Source organism: Argopecten irradians, chromosome 14 (genome assembly GCF_041381155.1).
Source record: "Argopecten irradians isolate NY chromosome 14, Ai_NY, whole genome shotgun sequence".
Classification (NCBI taxonomy): Eukaryota; Metazoa; Mollusca; class Bivalvia; order Pectinida; family Pectinidae; genus Argopecten; species Argopecten irradians.
In genome coordinates this window covers 2,361,458-2,387,590 of record NC_091147.1, presented here as the reverse complement: position 1 = coordinate 2,387,590, position 26,133 = coordinate 2,361,458, and the positions used below count along the sequence as shown (strand labels likewise).

At 36.8% G+C, this 26,133-nt stretch overlaps 1 protein-coding gene across 1 annotated transcript; it reads right to left on the bottom strand.

Annotated features, from left to right (window-relative positions):
- Positions 1–149: 149 nt before the first annotated feature.
- Positions 150–25,852, bottom strand: LOC138307280 (dynactin subunit 1-like). The gene is made up of 6 exons (XM_069247934.1): positions 25,700–25,852; positions 21,595–21,798; positions 20,252–20,360; positions 9,373–9,443; positions 8,704–8,775; positions 150–3,871 (listed from the first exon to the last, which is right to left on the bottom strand). The coding sequence occupies exons 2-6, from the start codon at positions 21,734–21,736 to the stop codon at positions 3,561–3,563; spliced, it is 705 nt and encodes a 234-aa protein (XP_069104035.1). The 5' UTR covers positions 21,737–21,798; positions 25,700–25,852; the 3' UTR covers positions 150–3,560.
- Positions 25,853–26,133: the final 281 nt, after the last annotated feature.

The window sequence follows — 26,133 nt, the reverse complement described above, 5'->3', positions numbered from 1 at the left end:
GGCCCTTGGGCCTCTTATTTGAAATAAAGTTTGTTGAAAGAAATTGAAAATGATCCTGACATGGTCCTGACAAAGTGACGTTCTTTTGTATTTTTCTATTGATTCTGATGCAATTTAGAGAGAGATAAACTTTTAAGATTACAATAAGTCACTCCAACAATTTGTTTAAAGAATAAACAATATTTATTTGAAACAAGTTGACCCCTAACCTATCACAAAGGCAAACAACAATATCCCTCTCCCTGTTAATGCTGTGAGGACAAGTATATTATTATAAATCATTGTAACAATGTAACGTCATGACAAACTACAAGCTGGTGGTCACTGAAGCGGAAATCTTAAATATAGAAACGTACAGATAATATAAAGGTCCTGATGTAAACTATTCACTATCTCAGTGTTACATCGCAAACACAAACAAACCTTTACATTGACAGTATTATTTTTCTCTACAACAATGATCAGATTTTGTTATTGTTATTTGTCTGCATTAAACCACTTTCTCATTTTTTTTCCAAGTGAAAAGTTTGGTAACAACATATTTGCTAAATTATCAAGAAAAAGTAAAATTTCTAGCAAAATACGACCTTAAAATCTTTGTGTCTCATTCCGTATTGGAGACATATATTTAAGTTATTACATTTCTTTTTATTTTTAATGAATTTCAGAATAATGTTATTCGTGTAAGATGTCTGTGAACAGGTAAAAGGGGACAATTATTATACTTCTACTCCCTGATATAATGAACTAATACAATAAAAGGACAGTTTGCTGTGTCAATGACTACAACAGATAATGACTATAAACAGATAAATAATAGTATCACAGATACAGTTTGTGTATGGAAGTGTAAAAGATAATAAATATATAAAAGGTTTTATTATACAACAATAGGTAAACAAGGGTAAACAAAGATCCAAATGGACTTAATCAATCTAAGAAACACATAAACAAGTTGACATACCTTCATAAGACAATGTATCCCTATGGTACATGTAGATAGTTTCTGTCGTACTAGATAAGAGATTTTACTTCTGTTTAAGTTTTTTTTAAGTCTCAACAATGTTTAAGAGGAATTTTCAAATTAAGATAGAATTTTTTTAACAAACTTGACAACATTTTATAAAATTCTAAAGTGTGTCATTCTGAACCTATTTGCCCATTTCATTTTTATTCAACAGGTTGTACAAGATTTTCTGCTTAAAATATATAGTGGTATGTACAGAGGTTACGGTATATAAGCATGCATGTGCAGTGTTTTGGACAGGAGTAGGTGATATAATATGCTATCATTGTGATACTTTCTATGTAAATATGAATCAATTAAAAGGGGTTACATACATTTTGAGCATATCTGATTATTCGCTTATAAACTACAATTTTTAATATACAACATATGGCAATAGAATAAAAAATAACACTGAAATAAATTACATACATACAAATGTAAACAGGTACTTGTAGTACACTTCAATAAAAACAAGCTACCAATTCTTACACTAAATATCACAGACCACCATGGTAGATCTCCCACACAACTAAACATAGTGTGAAAAATAGTCATATTACAAAAAATAAACTTGGGTAGCATCGGTAAATTAAAGATGTATTGAAAAAAGACTTATTTTAAATTTTATGCTTAACCAAACTGAAAATAATATAAATTCGAAAAAGACTATCTCAAAAAAAACTTAACACTATGATTTGCAATAGAAATATTTTCATATCTTATTTACAATACTTTGATCTTAATAAGGCTTCCTGAAACAACAGGTGCATAGTTAAAATATTTAAAAAAAAAAAAATACCAGTCACTTGAGTAAAACTATATTTCTGTCATAATCGATAATGATATTGAAGGGAGACAACTGATATCTGAACAATAAACATCACATATTCCATCACCATGATACGTCTCATCAGCAAACCGTCATACACAATTGAATCTCATTTCTAATAAAATGTGATAATGTATACAGGATATATACGTTAATCTTTGACCTCTGTCAAAACCTCTCATTTCATAAATCCATAGTTACATACATGTATAATACATGTACCACACTCTATATTCCATCTTAAAATATCTTTAACTTTTATCTCTTATGTGTAAGACATGTGAGAAAAGATTTTAATAAATAAATAGTTAACTAATGTAAAAAATTGATGGTATTTCCATGACCTGGCTAAATTTGACGTAAAAATGTCAATTTCCAATTAACATTAACAGTCATGGTCATTTAAGGATGTGCCAGGTTGATGGGGGGGGGGGAGAAGCGGAAAACATCCACAGTACCTAGTAACTGCTCCACTTGGGATTTGAACTCATCACCCACAGCTGGAGGGCTTGTTATAATACAATATGTCAGAACATCTTAAGCACTTTGGCAATGTGGACCCTAAGATTCCAAAGAAATGTAATTAAAGGAGTAAGAAATGATAATTTTACTTTATAAATTATATATAATTACCTCTCACTACTGATAGAGGAAAGCAATAGGCTAGGTGAGGCACCCTCGTCAGCAAATATATACATTGTCTGGAATCTAACTGTAGTTGAGAGGTAAAATTGTGTGTCCATGTGTTTGTTCATATTTAATATTCTACACAAATGTACTGTACAAACAAACATATCGGTATTCATATGCTTCTTAAAGCATGGTTCAAGTAGTCAAGAAAAGGCAATTTAAGTCAGGACATTTCATATTTATACAAACCATTTTGAATGATAGTTAGTTCCATTATAGTCCAAAAATTAACATTTGTTTACTTTGCCATGAACTCTATCTCAGACCATCTGAAACTTTACAGCTTAAAATGCCTCAATTAGAAATAGGCCTGAGATTACAAATGCAGTTTTATGAAGTTTCAAGTTTTCTTGCTTTTACTTATTTTTTCTTCTGCTTGAACCCTGCAATTTTACGTGTCTTTTGAATTTAAATAATACGTATAAAAGTTGCGAGTTGAATGGATCCCCTCCTGTGTGAGGGCAACTTATTGTATCATTTCCCTCTTTTAAGTAATAAAAATCTTTAAAAAAAAAAAAAAAAAAAAGATTCCTCATGTGTATATCATAATTAGGTAGATGAAGACTATAATCCCATCACATTATGTAAATTATAAATCGTTGAGCAGCGTCAAACAGCAGCACTTCATATGTATACCTTATTCCTATTGTATTAAATGTAACAACATATATTTCCAAAGGCAGACATGTTTAGATTCCATAATAAAGCATAAGAGGCGATCAGATCACAATTTGGTAAGCTTCAACGGTAAATAAAATATTTTCCTTCACATTATTTGAACAACAAGTATTTCTGGGATATAAAAATTATCCCATCTGATCTGTCAATCAATCAAATCAGACACATACCTCAGGACATCTGTAAGGCGATGAAATGTGTATTTTTGTTCTCCCAATTCTTTGTATATTTGATGACTTTTCTGTCTTTACATTGAACAGAACCAAGATGTATATTCCACCAGCAGGTCTATGGACTTTAACTACAGTTTGTACAATACTGTATATAGGCATTTCCTGCTCCTAACTCAGCCTATCAATAAGATATATCATTCCATTGGGACAGCTTCATGGAGTCCCGTCCCGTCCCGACCGACATTTCCCGTACATAGTGCGTACCGTCCCAGCCCCGACTGACCTGGTTACGGAGGGCGGAGTGAGGCATGTGTGTCTTTGGAATAGTTGGAGTGGAGATGAACTCTCCCTCGGGTAGGAACTCTCGGTGGATTGGAGAAGATCGGTACGAGAATTGTGACATGGCAGTTTTGGGGCGTCGCATGGTGGCAGCGGGGATTGTATTACTGACAGAGTGTCGGAGATTATAGTTCCTAGAACCTGTCATCAGATCTGTAACACACAAAAATAGAGGACTAACGAAACAAAACTCCATATTACATGATGGTATGTTTATAAAAAATCTTAAAATCTGGAAATCTTAATCATTAGTATATATACCTTCTAACAGTTCTTGAAGAAACGTAAACCTGATGACGAGTGTTATTACCAGGTATGTGCTTTTTGTGATCAGGGTATGTCTAAAATTTAGTAATACCGGTAACTCAATTAATTGAGGACATTGTAGAATCCTATATACATTTCTTTGTAGTTCACTTAACCCACCTTTATGTAAGGATTCTGAGTACCAAATATAATCAAAATCTGTCAAGAAGTTTAGGAAGAGTTCCCCAGACAAAGTTGTGTCTACAGACAGACGGACAACCTGATTCCAGTATCCCCACCTTAAATTTGTTGCAGGGGGTATAACAATTACTTACTGACCATGAATAACTATATATGCTACAAGTACCTCAAGTCGTATGAATAATGTGGCTTAATGGCAATGCATAGACACAACAGTACAGACCAGTGATCACGAGCTAGTCTGTGATATAGTTAAATGTCAAACTACTGGACATATCAAATGAACAATAATACACTAGCATTCACCCCAATACTAGAAGTTACTATTACTGATGTTATATCCACCCCTGGACCATCCTCAATACTCCAGGGGTTACTATTACTGACATTATATCCACCCCTGGACCATCCTCGATACTCCAGGGGTTACTATTACTGACTTTATATCCACCTCTGGACCATCCTCAATACTCCAGGGGTTACTATTACTGACTTTATATCCACCTCTGGACCATCCTCAATACTCCAAGGGTTACTATTACTGATGTTATATCCACCCCTGGACCATCCTCAATACTCCAAGGGTTACTATTATTGACTTTATATCCACCACTGGACCATCCTCAATACTCCAGGGGTTACTATTACTGATGTTATATCCACCCCTGGACCATCCTCAATACTCCAAGGGTTACTATTACTGACGTTATATCCACCACTGGACCATCCTCAATACTCCAGGGGTTACTATTACTGATGTTATATCCACCCCTGGACCATCCTCAATACTCCAGGGGTTACTATTACTGACGTTATATCCACCCCTGGACCATCCTCAATACTCCAAGGGTTACTATTATTGACTTAATATCCACCTCTGGACCGTCCTCAATACTCCAGGGGTTACTATTACTGACGTTATATCCACCCCTGGACCATCCTCAATACTCCAAGGGTTACTATTACTGATGTTATATCCACCCCTGGACCATCCTCAATACTCCAAGGGTTACTATTATTGACTTAATATCCACCCCTGGACCATCCTCAATACTCCAGGGGTTACTATTACTGATGTTATATCCACCCCTGGACCATCCTCAATACTCCAAGGGTTACTATTATTGACGTTATATCCACCCCTGGACCATCCTCAATACTCCAAGGGTTACTATTATTGACTTAATATCCACCCCTGGACCATCCTCAATACTCCAGGGGTTACTATTACTGATGTTATATCCACCCCTGGACCATCCTCAATACTCCAGGGGTTACTATTACTGATGTTATATCCACCCCTGGACCATCCTCAATACTCCAAGGGTTACTATTATTGACTTAATATCCACCCCTGGACCATCCTCAATACTCCAGGGGTTACTATTATTGACTTAATATCCACCCCTGGACCATCCTCAATACTCCAGGGGTTACTATTACTGATGTTATATCCACCCCTGGACCATCCTCAATACTCCAGGGGTTACTATTACTGATGTTATATCAACCACTGGACCATCCTCAATACTCCAGGGGTTACTATTACTGATGTTATATTCACCACTGGACCATCCTCAATACTCCAGGGGTTACTATTATTGATGTTATATACCACCCCTGGACCATCCTCAATAATCCAGGGTTACTATTACTGATGTTATATCCACCCCTGGACCATCCTCAATACTCCAGGGTTACTATTACTGATGTTATATCCACCCCTGGACCATCCTCAATACTCCAAGGGTTACTATTACTGATGTTATATCCACCCCTGGACCATCCTCAATACTCCAAGGGTTACTATTATTGACTGTTATATCCACCCCTGGACCATCCTCAATACTCCAGGGGGTTACTATTACTGATGTTATATCCACCCCCTGGACCATCCTCAATACTCCAAGGGTTACTATTACTGACTTAATATCCACCACTGGACCATCCTCAATACTCCAGGGGTTACTATTACTGATGTTATATCCACCCCTGGACCATCCTCAATACTCCAGGGTTACTATTACTGATGTTATATCCACCACTGGACCATCCTCAATACTCCAGGGGTTACTATTACTGATGTTATATCCACCCCTGGACCATCCTCAATACTCCAGGGGTTACTATTACTGACGTTATATCCACCCCTGGACCATCCTCAATACTCCAAGGGTTACTATTATTGACTTAATATCCACCTCTGGACCATCCTCAATACTCCAGGGGTTACTATTACTGACGTTATATCCACCCCTGGACCATCCTCAATACTCCAAGGGTTACTATTATTGACTTAATATCCACCCCTGGACCGTCCTCAATACTCCAGGGGTTACTATTACTGACGTTATATCCACCCCTGGACCATCCTCAATACTCCAAGGGTTACTATTACTGATGTTATATCCACCCCTGGACCATCCTCAATACTCCAAGGGTTACTATTATTGACTTAATATCCACCCCTGGACCATCCTCAATACTCCAGGGGTTACTATTACTGATGTTATATCCACCCCTGGACCATCCTCAATACTCCAAGGGTTACTATTATTGACGTTATATCCACCTCTGGACCATCCTCAATACTCCAAGGGTTACTATTACTGACGTTATATCCACCCCTGGACCATCCTCGATACTCCAAGGGTTACTATTATTGACTTAATATCCACCCCTGGACCATCCTCAATACTCCAGGGGTTACTATTACTGATGTTATATCCACCCCTGGACCATCCTCAATACTCCAGGGGTTACTATTACTGATGTTATATCCACCCCTGGACCATCCTCAATACTCCAAGGGTTACTATTATTGACTTAATATCCACCTCTGGACCATCCTCAATACTCCAGGGGTTACTATTACTGATGTTATATCCACCCCTGGACCATCCTCAATACTCCAGGGGTTACTGATTACTGATGTTATATCCACCCCTGGACCATCCTCATACTCCAGGGGTTACTATTACTGATGTTATATCCACCACTGGACCATCCTCAATACTCCAGGGGTTACTATTACTGATGTTATATTCACCACTGGACCATCCTCAATACTCCAGGGGTTACTATTATTGATGTTATATCCAACCCCTGGACCATCCTCAATAATCCAAGGGTTACTATTATTGACTTTATATCAACCCTGGACCATCCCTCAATACTCCAGGGGTTACTATTATTGATGTTATATCCACCCCTGGACCATCCTCAATACTCCAGGGGTTACTATTACTGATGTTATATCCACCCCTGGACCATCCTCAATACTCCAGGGGTTACTATTACTGATGTTATATCCACCCCTGGACCATCCTCAATACTCCAGGGGTTACTATTACTGATGTTATATCCACCCCTGGACCATCCTCAATACTCCAAGGGTTACTATTATTGACTTAATATCCACCCCTGGACCATCCTCAATACTCCAAGGGTTACTATTACTGACTTTATATCCACCCCTGGACCATCCTCAATACTCCAGGGGTTACTATTATTGACTTTATATCCACCTCTGGACCATCCTCAATACTCCAAGGGTTACTATTACTGACGTTATATCCACCCCTGGACCATCCTCAATACTCCAAGGGTTACTATCACTGACATTATATCCACCCCTGGACCATCCTCAATACTCCAAGGGTTACTATTATTGACGTTATATCCACCTCTGGACCATCCTCAATACTCCAAGGGTTACTATTACTGACTTTATATCCACCCCTGGACCATCCTCAATACTCCAGGGGTTACTATTATTGACTTAATATCCACCTCTGGACCTCCTCGATACTCCAGGGGTTACTATTACTGATGTTATATCCACCTCTGGACCTCCTCGATACTCCAGGGGTTACTATTACTGATGTTATGTCAACCCCTGGACCATCCTCAATACTCAAGGGGTTTTATTAGTTTAACGTCCTATTAACAGCTAGGGTCATGCAAGGACATGCCAGGTTTGTTAGTGGAGGAAAGCCAGAGTACCCAGTGAAAAACCAACGTTCAGTGGTCAGTACCTTGTAACTGCCCCACATAGGATTCGCACTTGCGACCCACAGGTGGAGGGATTGTGGTAATATGTCAGGACATCTTCACCACTTGGCCACCGTGGTCCACGAAACTCAATAGTCCAGGGGTTGTTATTACTGACATTCATATATCCACCAATGGACTATCACATGGTAAAACTGGAGGCAATTCAGGAGAAAAAAATCTGACCAATCAGATACCTGCAAAGACTTCCTTTGAAGACTACAGAGAGAGTGATGCCCACTTCAAAGTAACACAGTCAATCACAGTGTACAGTTATTCAATTTCTTTGATATACATGTACATCAAAAGGTCAAATAGCCTGTGTCTCCTAAACTGCCTTCAATTTTACTATGAAAAAGTCCAGGGGTGGATATAACGTCAGTAATATTAGCCCCTAGAGTATTGAGGATGACTGCTATCACTCAATTTAAAATACATGTAAATAACTTTTTTACTGAATGAATTAACTCGTAGCCCCGACTTACCATCAAATGAATGTCGTCCCTGTAGCTGGTCCTGGTACCGGTTAGAGATTCTGGGAGGTTCCTGACAGGCAACTGTAACAAATTGTTATCAACTACATTCTTCATTCTTGTGTGATTTTCATTTTAAACCAAAATTTAAGTAGAGTTTGGCTAATCAATATTTTTGTCAATAATTAAAGCACAATCAATGATATAGTTATGCAGTTTTAAAATAAGGAAATGTCCATCTCCATGTACAAATGATAAAAGCTAAGAACCACATGTACAATGTTTTTGACAGAAAACACAAGGGTTCCATTTAGCATCCCTCCCCCCTTTTGACGCCTCAATTGAATTTACCTGTAAAGGAAATGCACAGCACTGTACCTAAACCCATATTTTCCTAAAGTATTGGTGTCACCAGAATATTATTATTGGTATCAATCATATGTCTGATTTCCAGGTAAAAACTTGCGGCTTTAATATTATTTTTTTTATTTCTTTTGCAAAATGGTTAATTTTGTGAAAGGTCAGTCCAAAGATTGTAGTAAGTGTTCCCTCATTTATATCAGTTTTCTAGTGTCCATCAGAGTGCCTATCGGGTCGAATACAATATACATGTACATATCTGTAGATATGATAAGACATTGTTCATGCCACATGAATACTGTGCTATCAATGAATACTGACCTGGAGCTGGACCAAACAGGGGCTCCTCTACATACGAGTTCTCTCGTACTCGGTGGTATTTATTAAATAATCTAAAACAAAAATCAACAAACGTCTTAACAGGCAGTAAACATTTACCATTAGTTATCAGGTCCTTTGTTTTTATACAATCTATGGACATACATATATACATTGTAGCAGGTTCTAGTGGTCATCACCACTAAGATATCAATAGGCCTTAACTGCTGATGTAACAGAGCCCATGATTTTTTTTTTTTTTATATATTTTTTTATTTTTTTGTCAAACAATACATCAGTTTTATATTAATCACATATTCATGAATTATTGATATAGTTATCTTCCATGCACATCTTTCACTCTGCCATTCTTTCATTCATCATTATAATTTCATTGTTTGATTTTTTTTATAGAGAGAGGGGAGGGAGAGAGAAAAAAAAAAAAAAAAAGAACAAAGAATTGGGAAGGAAAGAAGGGATAATGGGATGAACTAGAAACGAGCGATCGTGAAGTATAATATTTAAATGTAGATATATTCTTATATGAAGAATAATGAATCAACTAAATGAAAACACGATTAAAAAAAAAAAAAAAAAAAAAAAAAAAAAAGTAAAGAAAGAAAAAAGAAAGAAAGAAGGGTGAAAAAAAGAAAAAAAAAAGAAGGAGGCAAGAAGTTAGATAGTCATTCTATATTTGATAGTTACAATAATATTATTGAATTAAAAATTTACTGCTCAACATCCTGATCAAAAAGCAAGCATGACACATGTATGTATGACAAACAAATAAATATATATTCAATTTTAATAAAAGATGGGTGTGCAACTGTCAGGGATTTGTGAGTTCTATTAGCTTTATCCATTTTTTCCAATCTTTGGTAAATTTTTTTAAAAGTTTTTTCTCCTTTTTTATAAGCTAATATATCTTTGAACATAATAATAATCTTTAATACAGTTTAAAAAAGCCATCACATTTAAAGAACCATGTAAACATCTTGTTTTAATAAATAATAGTGTATTTGATAAAAAGAACAATTTTCATTGTCGATTCTTTGATATATTCCGTTATGATTAAAATTTTCCGAAAATGCATAGTTTTCTTTAATTAATTGCAAAATGGTATAAAACAGAATATCTAAAAGACTTTCAAAAATTAGCTAAAAAATCCTTAACTTCAGAGCATTCCCAAAATAGATGAGTGATTGTCTCCCTTTCTAAAGCACATAACAAACAAATAAGGATTATTAGAGAGACCAATTTTACAAAGATAAGTGTTAGTTGTTAGTATATAATGGGAGATTCGGAACTGAAGCCACAGAAGTTTATTATTATTGGTAGAGATGAAGGGTATATTATATATATCTTTCCATGTTTCTTGATCGTAGTCAAAAGAGGTTCCCCATTTAGCTTGACCAGTTATTACAGTATTGTTTTTTGACAAGTGCTCTATAAAAATCTTGGACTCCACAAATGTTTTTTATATTCAGATATTAATTCAAGATTAAAAGGAAATTAATTGGATTTAAAAAGTATTTCATTTGGTAAATTTATATATTCTCAGATACTTTTTAATGCTGGATATATCAGTCCATCTATATTGAAGATAATTACTTATTACACCATAACTATTACAAAGTTCATCATATCGTAAAGGAATGAACATGGATAGAAACACTTTTTTAACAGGTCTTTATAATTCGAAATTCCCTTTCTAAACCATGATTGGTAGAAAATCGTTTTATTTCCAACAGTAATGTTTTATTATTGTACCAAAATTGGTGTCCTTAAGAACAGAGTGTTCATACCGCTTCTAATTGATTATCCTTTATTCTTCGTTTGAACCATGCTGTAAATACATCCTTCCAAAAATCAATTCTTACAATTACATAAAATTTTATTCAGATATTTCTTCCTTCACATTTGCCAGATAAAGAATAGTTTACTTTAGTTTTTAGATATCATTTGCCATTTTTACCATTTGATCCACCCTATCTTTAACGAGTCTATAAACGATGAAAGATGAATCATTTTCAAACCTCCATCTATATAAATTCTGGATAACTACATCTCGCTTAACTTTATCTGTGTTGCTATTCCAAAGAAAATTTTAAAAAGAACTGTGTTAAGATGTGTTTACAAAATTTTCATCTGGATTTTGGAAGTGAAATAAAAAGATGATTTAAACTGAGAAATTAAGAGAGATTTTTATGATACAGAGCCCATGATTTGATATATAAACATAATCACTACTACTACTTGAACTGGGAACCTCTGTAGTAGAGTTACTAAGTCTGAACGCTCCAATCGTGCTAAAGAGAAGATTCTCTCTCTAGCCGAGCAGTACATTAAATTACCGCTAGTAATTCACCAGGGTTATATATAGTTCTCTCTAGCCGAGCAGTACATTACAGCTAGTATTCACCCAGGGTTATATATAGTTCTCTCTAGCCGAGCAGTACATTACAGCTAGTATTCACCAGGGTTATATATAGTTTCTCTCTAGCCGAGCAGTTACATTACAGCTAGTATTCACCAGGGTTATATATAGTTCTCTCTAGCCGAGCAGTACATTAACCGCTAGTATATTCACCAGGGTATATATATAGTTCCATCTCTATTAATTCCCAGTGTTATATATAGTTTTCATTACAGCTAGTAATTCACCAGGGTTATATATAGTTCTCTTCTAGCCGTAGCAGTACATTACAGCTAGTATTCACCAGGGTTATATATAGTTCTCTCTAGCCGAGCAGTACATTACAGCTAGTATTCACCTGGGGGGGTTATATATAGTTCTCTCTAGCCGAGCAGTACATTACCGCTAGTATTCACCAGGGTTATATATAGTTCAGATCATCTAGCCGGGTTAGCAGTACATTACAGCTAGTATTCACCAGGGTTATATAGTTCTCTCTAGCCGAGCCAGTACATTACGCGCTAGTATTCACCAGGGTTATATATAGTTCTCTCTAGCCGAGCAGTACATTACCGCTAGTATTCACCAGGGTTATATATAGTTCTCTCTAGCCGAGGCAGTACATTACAGCTAGTATTCACCCAGGGGTATATATATAGTTCTCTACTAGCCGAGTCAGCAGTACATTACAGCTAGTATTCACCAGGGTTAATATATATGGATTCTCTCTAGCCGAGCAGTACATTACAGCTAGTATTCACCAGGGTTATATATAGTTCTCTCTAGCGAGCAGTACATTACAGCTTAGTATTCACCAGGGTTATATATAGTTCTCTCTCTAGTCGAGCAAGTACATTACAGCTAGTATTTCACCAGGGTTATATATAGTTCTCTCTAGCCGGAAGCAGTACATTACAGCTAGTATTCACCAGGGTTATATATAGTTCTCTCTAGCCGAGCACATTACACATTACCAGCTAGTATTCACCAGGGTTATATAATAGTTCTCTCTACGCCGAGCAGTACATTACAGCTAGTATTCACCAGGGTTATATATAGTTCTCTCTAGCCGAGCAGTACATTACAGCTAGTATTCACCAGGGTTATATATAGTTCTCTCTAGCCGAGCAGTACATTACCGCTAGTATTCACCAGGGTTATATATAGTTCTCTCTAGCCGAGCAGTACATTACAGCTAGTATTCACCAGGGTTATATATAGTTCTCTCTAGCCGAGCAGTACATTACAGCTAGTATTCACCAGGGTTATATATAGTTTCTCTCTAGCCGAGCAGTACATTACAGCTAGTATTTCACCAGGGTTATATATAGTTCTCTCTAGCCGAGCAGTACATTACCGCTAGTATTCACCAGGGTTATATATAGTTTCTCTCTAGACCGAGCAGTACATTACAGCTAGTAATTCACCAGGGTTATATATATAGTTCTCTCTTACCGAGCAGGTACATATACCAGGTAGGTTATATATTTTGTTTTCTCTAGCGAGCAGTACATTACCGCTAGTATTCACCAGGGTTATATATAGTTCTCTCTAGCCGAGCAGTACATTACAGCTAGTATTCACCAGGGTTATATATAGTTCTCTCTAGCCGAGCAGTACATTACAGCTAGTATTCCATTGTGATATATAGTTCTCTCTAGCCGAGCAGTACATTACAGCTAGTATTCACCAGGGTTATATATAGTTCTCTCTAGCCGAGCAGTACATTACAGCTAGTATTCACCAGGGTTATATATAGTTCTCTCTAGCCGAGCAGTACATTACCGCTAGTATTTCACAGGGTTATATATAGTGTCTCTCTAGCCGAGCAGTTACATTACAGCTAGTATTCACAGGGTTATTATTCTTAAATTACCAGCTAGTATTCACCAGGGTTATATATAGTTCTCTTCTAGCCGAGCAGTACATTACAGCTAGTATTCACCAGGGTTTATATATAAGTTTCTCTCTAGCCGAGCAGTATCCATTACAGCTAGTATTCACCAGGGTTATATATAGTTGTCTCTTCTCTAGCCGAGCAGTACATTACAGCTAGTATTCACCAGGGTTATATATAGTTCTCTCTAGCGAGCATCTTCAGCTAGTATTACAGGTTATATATAGTTCACATAGTATTTCACCAGGGTTATATATAGTTCTCTCTCTAGCCGAGCAGTACATTACAGCTAGTATTCACCAGGGTTATATATAGTTCTCTCTAGGAGCCGAGCAGTACATTTACCAGCTAGTATTCACATAGGGTATATATAGTTCTCTCTAGACCGAGCAGGTACATTACAGCTAGTATTCACCAGGGTTATATATAGTTCGCTCTCTGTGCGAGAGAACGGATTTAAATCTGTCAAGAGAGAGCAGTACATTTATCAGCTAGTATTCACAAGGGTTATAAAATATAGTTCTCTCTAGCCGAGCAACTACATTACAGCTAGTATTCAACCAGGGTTATTATATAGTTCTCTCTAGCCGAGCAGTACATTACAGCTAGTATTCACCAGGGTTAAATATAGTTCTCTCTAGCCGAGCAGTACATTACAGTCTAGTATTCACCAGGGTTATATATTTTATAGTTCTCTTAGCCGTGCAGTACATTACAGCTAGTATTCACCAGGGTTATATATAGTTCTCTCTAGCCGAGCAGTACATTACAGCTAGTATTCACCAGGGTTATATATAGTTCTCTCTAGCCGAGACAGTTACATTACAGCTAGTATTCACCAGGGGTTTAGTATTCTATCGTAGCCGAGTACATTCTCTAGCCGAGCAGTATACGTTTCAGACATATTACGCTAGTATCACCAGGGTTATATATAGTTCTCTCTAGCCGAGCAGTACATTACAGCTAGTATTCACCAGGGTTATAGTATAGTTCTCTCTAGCCCCAGTACATTACAGCTAGTATTCACCAGTAGATAGTACATCTACCGTAGTATTCAGCTAGTATTCACCAGTTAAATAGATAGTAATAGTTATTTATATAGTTCTCTCTAGCGAGCAGTACATTACAGCTAGTATTCACCAGGGTTATATATAGTTCTCTCTAGCCGAGCAGTACATTACAAGCTAGTATATCACTCACCCAGGGTTATATATAGTTCTCTCTAGCCGTTGAGCAGGTACATTACAGCTAGTATTCAACCAGGGTTATATATAGTTCTAGCTCTAAGCCGAGCAGTACATTTAACAGCTAGTATTCACCAGGGTTATATATAGTTCTCTCTAGCCGAGCAGTACATTACAGCTAGTATTCACCAGGGTTATATATAGTTCTCTCTAGCCGAGCAGTACATTACAGCTAGTATTCACCAGGGTTATATATAGTTCTCTCTAGCTAGTACATTACAGTAGTATATTCACAGGGTCATATTATATAGTTCTCTCTAGCCGAGCAGTACATTACATTACAGCTAGTATTCACCAGGGTTATATATCGTATATATCTAGCCGAGCAGTACATTACCGCTAGTATTCACCAGGGTTATATATAGTTCTCTCTAGCCGAGCAGTACATTACAGCTAGTATTTTCACTCAGGGTTATATATAGTTTCTCTCTAGCCGAGCAGTACATTACCGCTAGTATTCACCAGGGTTATATATAGTTCTCTCTAGCCGAGCAGTATTTAACATTACAGTAGTATTTCACCAGGTAGTATATATAGTTCTCTCTAGCCGAGCAGTACGTTACAGCTAGTATTGTTAACCAGGGTTATATATAGTTCAGCTCTCTAGCCGAGCAGTACATTACAGCTAGTATTCACCAGGGTTTATATTAGTAGTTCTCTCTAGCCGAGCAGTACATTACAGCTAGTATTCAACCAGGGTTATATATAGTTTCTCTCTAGCCGAAGCAGTACATTACAGCTAGTATTCACCAGGGTTATATATAGTTCTCTCTAGCCGAGCAGTACATTATGATTTATTCCAGGGTTACCTTTACAGCTAGTATTCACCAGGGTTATATATAGTTCTCTCTAGCCGAGCAGTACATTACAGCTAGTATTCACCAGGGTTATATATTCTTCAGCCGGCGTACGTTCTCTCTAGCCGAGCAGTACATTACAGCTAGTATTCACCAGGGTTATATATAGTTCTCTCTAGCCGAGCAGTACATTACAGCTAGTAGTTCACCAGGGGTTATATATAGTTCTCTCTAGCCGAGCAGTACATTACAGCTAGTATTCACCAGGGTTATATATAGTTCTCTCTAGCCGAGCAGTACATTACAGCTAGTATTCACCAGGGTTATATATAGTTCTCTCTAAGCCGAGCAGCACATTACAGCTAGTATTCACCAGGGTTATATATAGTTCTCTCTAGCCGAGCAGTACATTACAGCTAGTATTCACCAGGGTTATATATAGTTCTCTCTAGCCGAGCAGTACATTACAGCTAGTATTCACCAGGGTTATATATATAGTTCTCTCTAGTCCGAGCAGTACATTACAGCTAGTATTCACCAGGGTTATATATAGTTCTCTCTAGCCGAGCAGTACATTACAGCTAGTATTCACCCAGGGTTATATATAGTAGTTCTCTCTAGCCGAGCAGTACATTACAGCTAGTATTCACCAGGGTTATATATAGTTCTCTCTCTAGCCGAGCAGTACATTACAGCTAGTATTCACCAGGGTTATATATAGTTCTCTCTAGCCGAGCAGTACATTACAGCTAGTATTCACCAGGGTTATATATAGTTCTCTCTAGCCGAGCAGTACAGTTACATTACCAGCTATATTAGTTCTCCAGGGTACATTACATATATTCACCAGGTATATATAGTTCTCTCTAGCCGAGCAGTACATTACAGCTAGTATTCACCAGGGTTATATATAGTTCTCTCTAGCCGAGCAGTACATTACAGCTAGTATTCACCAGGGTTTATATAGTTCTCTCTAGCCGAGCAGTACATTACAGCTAGTATTCACCAGGGTTATATATAGTTCTCTCTAGCCGAGCAGTACATTACAGCTAGTATTCACCAGGGTTATATATAGTTCTCTCTAGCCGAGCAGTACATTACAGCTAGTATTCACCAGGGTTATATATAGTTCTCTCTAGCCGAGCAGTACATTACCGCTAGTATTCACCAGGGTTATATATAGTTCTCTCTAGCCGAGCAGTACATTACCGCTAGTATTCACCAGGGTTATATATAGTTCTCTCTAGCCGAGCAGTACATTACAGCTAGTATTCACCAGGGTTATATATATTTCTCTCTAGCCGAGCAGTACATTACAGCTAGTATTCACCAGGGTTATATATAGTTCAGTACATTACCGCTAGTATTCACCAGGGTTATATATAGTTCTCTCTAGCCGAGCAGTACATTACAGCTAGTATTCACCAGGGTTATATATAGTTCTCTCTAGCCGAGCAGTACATTACAGCTAGTATTCACCAGTATTATAGTTCTCTCTAGCCGAGGTACATTACGCTAGTATTCACCAGGTTATATTATAGTTCTCTCTAGCCGAGCAGTACATTACAGCTAGTATTCACCAGGGTTATATATAGTTCTCTCTAGCCGAGCAGTACATTACAGCTAGTATTCACCAGGGTTATATATAGTTCTCTCTATGCCGAGCAGTACATTACAGCTAGTATTCACCAGGGTTATATATAGTTCTCTCTAGCCGAGCAGTACATTACAGCTAGTATTCACCAGGGTTATATATAGTTCTCTCTAGCCGAGCAGTACATTACAGCTAGTATTCACCAGGGTTATATATAGTTCTCTCTAAGCCGAGCAGTACATTACAGCTAGTATTCACCAGGGTTATAGTATAGTTCTCTCTAGCCGAGCAGTACATTACAGCTAGTATTCACCAGGGTTATATATAGTTCTCTCTAGCCGAGCAGTACATTACAGCTAGTATTCACCAGGGTTATATATAGTTCTCTCTAGCCGAGCAGTACATTACAGCTAGTATTCACCAGGGTTATATATAGTTCTCTCTAGCCGAGCAGCCTACATTATAGTAGTATCACCAGGGTTATATATAGTTCTCTCTAGCCGAGCAGTACATTACAGCTAGTATTCACCAGGGTTATATATAGTTCTCTCTAGCCGAGCAGTACATTACAGCTAGTATTCACCAGGGTAGTATATATATATAGTTCTCTCTAGCCGAGCAGTACATTACAGCTAGTATTCACCAGGGTTATATATAGTTCTCTCTAGCCGAGCAGTACATTACAGCTAGTATTCACCAGGGTTATATATAGTTCTCTCTAGCCGAGCAGTACATTACAGCTAGTATTCACCAGGGTTATATATAGTTCTCTCTAGCCGAGCAGTACATTACAGCTAGTATTCACCAGGGTTATATATAGTTCTCTCTAGCCGAGCAGTACATTACAGCTAGTATTCACCAGGGTTATATATAGTTCTCTCTAGCCGAGCAGTACATTACAGCTAGTATTCACCAGGGTTATATATAGTTCTCTCTAGCCGAGCAGTACATTACAGCTAGTATTCACCAGGGTTATATATAGTTCTCTCTAGCCGAGCAGTACATTACAGCTAGTATTCACCAGGGTTATATATAGTTCTCTCTAGCCGAGCAGTACATTACAGCTAGTATTCACCAGGGTTATATATAGTTCTCTCTAGCCGAGCAGTACATTACAGCTAGTATTCACCAGGGTTATATATAGTTCTCTCTAGCAGAGCAGTACATTACAGCTAGTATTCACCAGGGATATATATAGTTCTCTCTAGCCGAGCAGTACATTACAGCTAGTATTCACCAGGGTTATATATAGTTCTCTCTAGCCGAGCAGTACATTACAGCTAGTATTCACCAGGGTTATATATAGTTCTCTCTAGCCGAGCAGTACATTACAGCTAGTATTCACCAGGGTTATATATAGTTCTCTCTAGCCGAGCAGTACATTACAGCTAGTATTCACCAGGGTTATATATAGTTCAGTACATTACAGCTAGTATTCACCAGGGTTATATATAGTTCTCTCTAGCCGAGCAGTACATTACAGCTAGTATTCACCAGGGTTATATATAGTTCTCTCTAGCCGAGCAGTACATTACAGCTAGTATTCACCAGGGTTATATATAGTTTACTCATTCACCCCTCAAATTTCACAATGGATCGGTCTAGTCAATGTTTCAGAAGAGCCTATTAATATGTCTGCTGGGGGAATGAGTTAAATAGACTTACCATCAGCATCTAGAATATTAAAATCATTACTAAAATTTGGATTAGAATTTTGTGTCTCTGTGACATACCTAGTTTTAAGTTTTAAACTAGAGAAGATAATCTGGTATTAGGATTCCCATGAAAACATTAATAACTTAGGGTCTGATGGCTAGTCTTACTGTTAAGATGATGGTTTTAACCACAAATAAAGCCTTGTGGTTCAATTGCAAATTAAGAAAATATGGCTTTAAAGAACAAATCTTTAATTTTGTATACTGCCCATATAATTATGTCAATACATGAAATGCAAAATTTCCTTTAAAGGGACCATTCATTGAGGCTAATTCTGTTACATAACCACGAAGCAAAATATCACATAAATGTATTGTTCTACTTTCTTTATTAAACAAGAAATATTGAAAAATTCCACGACATTTTTAAGTTTTTTGATTGGTACCATTGACAATCCAAATCGTTGTTCGATACGATTAAGCAGGTATAACATGTATGATGTACCCATACCCGAGCTAAAGTCACTTATGTCAATCAAATGCAATACACAACCACTGAGGAGTTGGTGAAATTATATTGAGACAAAACATGCACCTCATAACGCAAACACACTACTGTTAGAGCAATTTGAGTAGTTCTAGACAAAAAATTCTTTACTACACTAATAAAGGCCAAGGTTCGGCATACAAGACGTCCGACTACAATATGTTATGACGAACAGTAAGTAAGTTTGAACATTTCACATATATTTTACTACAGCGGGCTTTTCTGGCATATCACAGTAAAACCAACTTATCTAATTGCTATAGGAACTGGTTTGTTTCCGATATATATCAGTTTTAGATACTAAAGTTATTGGAAATGAAGACCGCTGGTCTCCGTAAAGAAAGAAAATGAGGGCCCTGGCAAATTTATCGGGGCCCAAAATCTGGATACCCAACTAATTTGAATGTGACTGGTTATTTTGTCTCAAAGAACATTATTCAAACACAAGTTTATTTTATCAAATAAATGAAACAAGTTATGATATATTACAGCAAAATCTTAAAAATTATATAAACATGCAAAAAATCAGTGGCTCAGTGGGCCCTCTAAAACACAAAACTAGGGGCCATGAAGATGTTTAGGGGCCTTGGGGTCCCGGTCTTGCATTAGTGTTGATAGCTGTATATGCAAATTTTAATGTACTATTAGACTGAATTGTCCCTTTAATTATTCAGTCAATTGAAATCTTTTACCAGTACTAGCTAATTAAGGAAGTCCAGTCATGTTTCATACCTCCGTACTACTGGGATAAAGCGAACACAGTTGGCCCTAACAAACACTCCATGATCCTTACTACAGGTAAAGTAGCGCCGTCCCTGTACCATACCATCATTGTCACCCACTGTAAATGAAAAGTATACAGTTGTAACAATAGGTTTTAATGGTTAGTTTATAAGGTTTATGAACAGCTATGGTCATTTGAGGACAGCCTTCCATGTATGATTTGAAATGTTGTCTATGTTTTGGGAGACTGTGTTATATTTGAGTTGTGTCTCCTTGTGATAGTGTTTTGGGAGGCTGGGGTATTTTGTGTTGTGTCTCCTTGTGATAGTGTTTTGGGAGACTGTGGTATGTTAGTGTTGTATCTCCTTGTGATAGTGTTTTGGGAGACTGTGGTATGTTAGTGTTGTGTCTCCTTGTGATAGTGTTTTGGGAGACTGCGGTATATTTGTGTTGTGTCTCCTTGTAATATTGTTATGGATGGCTGAGGTATATTTGTGTTGTGTCTCCTTATTATAGCATGTTTTGGGAGACTGAAGTATATTTGTGTTGTGTCTCCTTGTGATAGTGTTTTGGGAGACTGTGGTATGTAAGTGTTGTGTCTCCTTATTATAGCATGTTTTGGGAGACTGAAGTATATTTGTGTTGGGTCTCCTTGTGATAGTGTTTTGAATGGCTGAGGTATATTTGTGTTGTGTCTCCTTGTGATAGTGTTTTGGATGGCTGCGGTATATTTGTGTTGTGTCTCCTTGTGATAGTGTTTTGGATGGATGAGGTATATTTGTGTTGTGTCTCCTTGTGATAATGTTTTGGATGGCTGCGGTATATTTGTGTTGTGTCTCCTTGTGATAGTGTTTTGGATGGATGAGGTATATTTGTGTTGTGTCGTCTTGTGATTGTGAATCTCATGCCTATATTTGTTAGAAAGTACCAAGAATATGTTACATTTCACTTTATATCTTCAGTTTAGAGACAGACTGCTGTACAATATGACTTTTCAGTTTTCAAAGTAACGTTATGGAGCTTTAAAGAGACAATTTCTTTGTTTTTAACTGTCAAGAGTTATGAAATAAAACTAAAAGGAAAATGTGTATTTCCCTACCACAGGAAAGTTTCATTACATGATATTACCGGTACATTGTTATATCAAGGTTAACCAAAATTTCTTACAATATGATGTCCTCAAATGTCATGAATTTGATTTAATATTCTAATGTTAATGTTTAGAATTTCAACACATTTTGTCTAAATAAAGAAATGTGCCTCTGTCCCTTTAAATATATGTTATATGTATACTCTGGTGATTTGAAATATTCCCTTGAAACATTTTCTATTATGCTATATCATCTACTTACCAGGGACGTCCATACTAACTCCGACCCACTCGCCCTTCCGTCCGACCACAGTCCCCTTGTACTTGACCATCCCCCTAAACACTGAGTAGCCAATCTTGACCTCCACTCGCTGACCGATGTTGATATTGTGATGTAACACCATTGTGGAGATCTGAAGTCTATATAGGATGTGGTACAAAGTCTGTCAGTCACTCCTTATCATCACTGAAAAATAACAACAAAGTGTTAAAGTAGGATGAAAGGTTCTTTACATAAAACTCATCAAATGGATAATGATAATTACATGATATTTATACCCAATTACAATCTACAGTACTACACAATGATACACATGCATACTGTTACACGTGTGTGTTGAAACATTTTTTGTACATATTTTGTTTGGAATTAGGTGCACTATACAGTATCTGTATAATATTTTGAATATTTTTTTTTATATGAAAACTGTCCTTTCAATGTCCAATAACTGAAGAAGTCATTGTTTCCACCAATGAAATGATTTGACAGCACCGAAAAAATAAAAGCATTGATATATAATATATAATATATATCGTAATTAAGATTTATTTCAGTAAGCAATTTCAATTACTGATTTAAATTTGTCTTTTGTTACTTTATTAATTTCTTTTTTAATACCAAAATACAGAAGAGACTATTCCATTTTGTATACATACATATCAATTATAATAATTATACAAATATAAATAGCAGTCATTCAAAGCATAACAATCTAAGTAATACCGGTATATTTAATGCTGCAGATGTTAGAATAATTAACCTAACATTGAAGGCCTACTACCTTTCAAAAACAAAAAGTAAAGTTTCTAAAAAGCAAAGAAATTATAATACCAAACAAATGCAGCATTTCTTGCGAAATATATGTGAAGGTTCATATAGCTGTTGTGCCGTCTCTCTCAGTACAAATAACGTGCAGTAATTAGGACGACGGTGGGGAACATATATATATATATATATATAGGACACCTTGCGTTATGGAAATTATCATTTAATTTATTTTAATGACCCTGGTTAATAGTTCAGAAGGTTATGATAAGTGTATCATTAATGGTAAACTGATAACTTCTGCGACTCTACCAATCTCGTTTTGCATTCCTATTTCAAAAATCAGAAACTGTTTAAGAAAGGCAGTGGGCCTTTCACTTTGTCACAGATATGATGGTGATATGTGAAGTTAATGACAGAACTTTATACGATGATGAACAAATTTAGAGACATACCAGTCTAAATCTTACAAAAACTATCGACACAAAAGGTACATAAAATAATTTATTTGAAGAATACTAGTAATGTATAAAATTGTCTTCCAAACTTGCATATCTGGCTACATTTATCAAATGTGTTATTAAAATTCATAGACTGTTAATATACAAACAGGCACAGTGTTAACAAAGGATGGGACATTAAATGTAAAATAGGCCAGAACAACAGTGTCTGAAATCAATAACTGCTGGACTCTAGCAAAGATAAAGTTTAACAAAGCCATTACAAATGTATAGTTACAGAAAACACAAAGAATGGTCAACAAACACTGGTTGTTATACATCAGCTGTGTGATCATCACAACAGTGTACTGAATAGGTAACTATATCTTAAACTCTTTTATCTGGTAGTGGTACATTGGTTTAATAACAAAACAGTTTATCTCACCAATCAATAGTCATCTTTACAAATATCTATTTACAACAGGGCTTATGTACACATGCATGAACAGTCTTCAAAACATACATATATAGCCATCAAGAACGTTTAACAATAACAATCATTGAGACAAAGATGAAATATTGTTTGTTTTTTTTTTAAATTGGCCAACCAATTTAGAGCAGACATCTGGCAATATTTTTTTCATGTTGAAAAATTCAGAAAACAAATTTTTAATTCAAAATTGGCTGGTCAAAAACCAACTAATCTCACTTTCATTACAAATGGTTTGTTTCTGATATATGTACAAATCAGTGTAGCAAGACTGGACAAAGTCGGTCATAATTATCAGTGTAGCGGAACTGGATAGCGTCAGTCATAATTATCAGTGTAGCGGAACTGGACAGCATCAGTCATAATTATCAGTGTAGCGGAACTGGATAGCGTCAGTCATAATTATCAGTGTAGCGGAACTGGACAGCATCAGTCATAATTATCAGTGTAGCGGAACTGGACAGCGTCAGTCATAATTATCAGTGTAGCGGAACTGGACAGCATCAGTCATAATTATCAGTGTAGCGGAACTGGACAGCGTCAGTCATAATTATCAGTGTAGCGGAACTGGATAGCGTCAGTCATAATTATCAGTGTAGAAGAACTGGACAGCATCAGTCATAATTATCAGTGTAGCGGAACTGGACAGTGTCAGTCATAATTATCAGTGTAGCGGAACTGGACAGCATCAGTCATAATTATCAGTGTAGCGGAACTGGACAGCATCAGTCATAATTATCAGTGTAGCAGAACTGGACAGCATCAGTCATAATTATCAGTGTAGCAGAACTGGACAGCGTCAGTCATAATTATCAGTGTAGCGGAACTGGATAGCGTCAGTCATAATTATCAGTTTAGCGGAACTGGATAGCGTCAGTCATAATTATCAGTTTAGCTGAACTGAACAGCATCGGTCATAATTATCAGTATAGCAGAACTGGACAGCGGTGGTCATAATAATCAGTGTAGCAGAACTGGACAGCATCAGTCATAATTATCAGTGAGCAACTGCAGGAAGCATCTCACTAGTGTCCAGAGGTCATTGGCATGAACCTCTGTCCACTTCATTTTCTCCTCTCTCGTTACTATTTGAATAAATACATCTACTTGTACATTAATATTGTACATCTAGGATTTCTATACATTTATAATTACAATAAAAATATGGTATTACTTGTCAAAGCCAACCCTTGTTGGATTCAAATCCCTATATATTCAGATTTAATTGTACAACATTTTCCTTCCTAGTTTTATAGCTAGCCAAGGGTATTTAATCTGATACTCTCCCTACAACGCTTGGCAGATCTCACTTCAATACTGACATTTCTGCTTTCAAATTCTAATTGGATGCAGCTAGGTTCAGGCGACCAATGAGAATGCGGCTTTGATATGTCAACAAAACTGAACTTAAGCGATAGTAGTGCCCTACATTTGTATATATTGAGGCATCAGACATGTCATGCCTGTCATCAACTCCTAGTGAAGTCATATCACTAACTATTTAAACAATCATTAAATGTTGCGAAATGAATGTCATGTTTATGTTGCTCTCCAAACAGATAGGAAAGTAAACAGTGCATGGTTTCTGTTTCACAAAGTCTAACAATTGAAAGATATACTTGTAGCGGAATTGGACTGGGTCGATCATTGGTGACCAGGTAGCTCAGTCGGTAGAGCACTCGGCTAGTGTTCTGAGGGTCCCAGGTTCGAATCCTGGTCTGGCTGCTACATTTTCTCCTCTTATGTTACACAATAATGATACTGTACAAGCTTTTTGATTGGTTGCTTATTACGTAAATGGAAGGGGCATAGCAGCAGGTGGAGCAGTACAAGAACAGCAGTTTTGAAGCGAAATCCGCCAATGATTGTAGGTAGAGTATCAGACTTAACACCTTTGGCTGTGGAATAATCTGGAAGTCGTACACTGGCTATACCCATCAAATAATTAGGTCCTGGTGACATTCAGTAAAGACAAGTTACGCTCTAACTTGTTCTCCTCATGTCTCTTTTCCCCTTTTATAACAATATGTAAACCATGCAAAATATAAGATACACAATGTAATGCACAAAAAGCCGATTTTGTATACATTTTGTACACGCGTGCATGAGCATCAATAATTGCGAGTGTTTCTTCTGTTGAATTTATGTATATTGTAAATAACAACAACATTAAACAGTAAGAAAACATTGACTCCGACCCTAAACAAAAAAGTCTTTGTTCTAATGAAAGTGTCGGCGTTGTGTTGACATGATGGTCTGGCAACGAATGAATAATTAATCATCCTTGCAATGTTCACTAAGTAAATTCAATACGAAACCAAAACTAATTGACCAAAACGAGTATGTATAAGCACTATTTGGTCACACACGATACGGCAGTAAAAATAATTACCTTGGGAGAATAAGAAATGCCTCTGTAGATTACAATTCAAGTACCTCCGACGCCATATTGTTTAAAGATTATATTCTACTCGAGACTCCTTGAGACTTTAGTTGCACTGCACACAGAAAGGGTAAGAGAGGTGCGAGTAGCTTTCGTTTCTATGAAAGATCTCTGTCATTCATGCGTTTGTAACAAACTAGGGTTGGGAACGTGTTGTTGACAGTAATCAATTCATGGTCATACAGACGCTTCGGGCACCTGTTGGAGCTGTCAGTACGTACACTGTATTACAGCAAGTGTGATCAGCAAATCTGGGCCACATAAAGGATTAAAAAGAACAATATTGAAGTTAATGACCCGTGTAGCTTAAGAGTACCAGGCTGATGGAATCAGTCACATTGTCACCAAAACACTCGAAGATAAAATCTGAGAAGGATTATTTA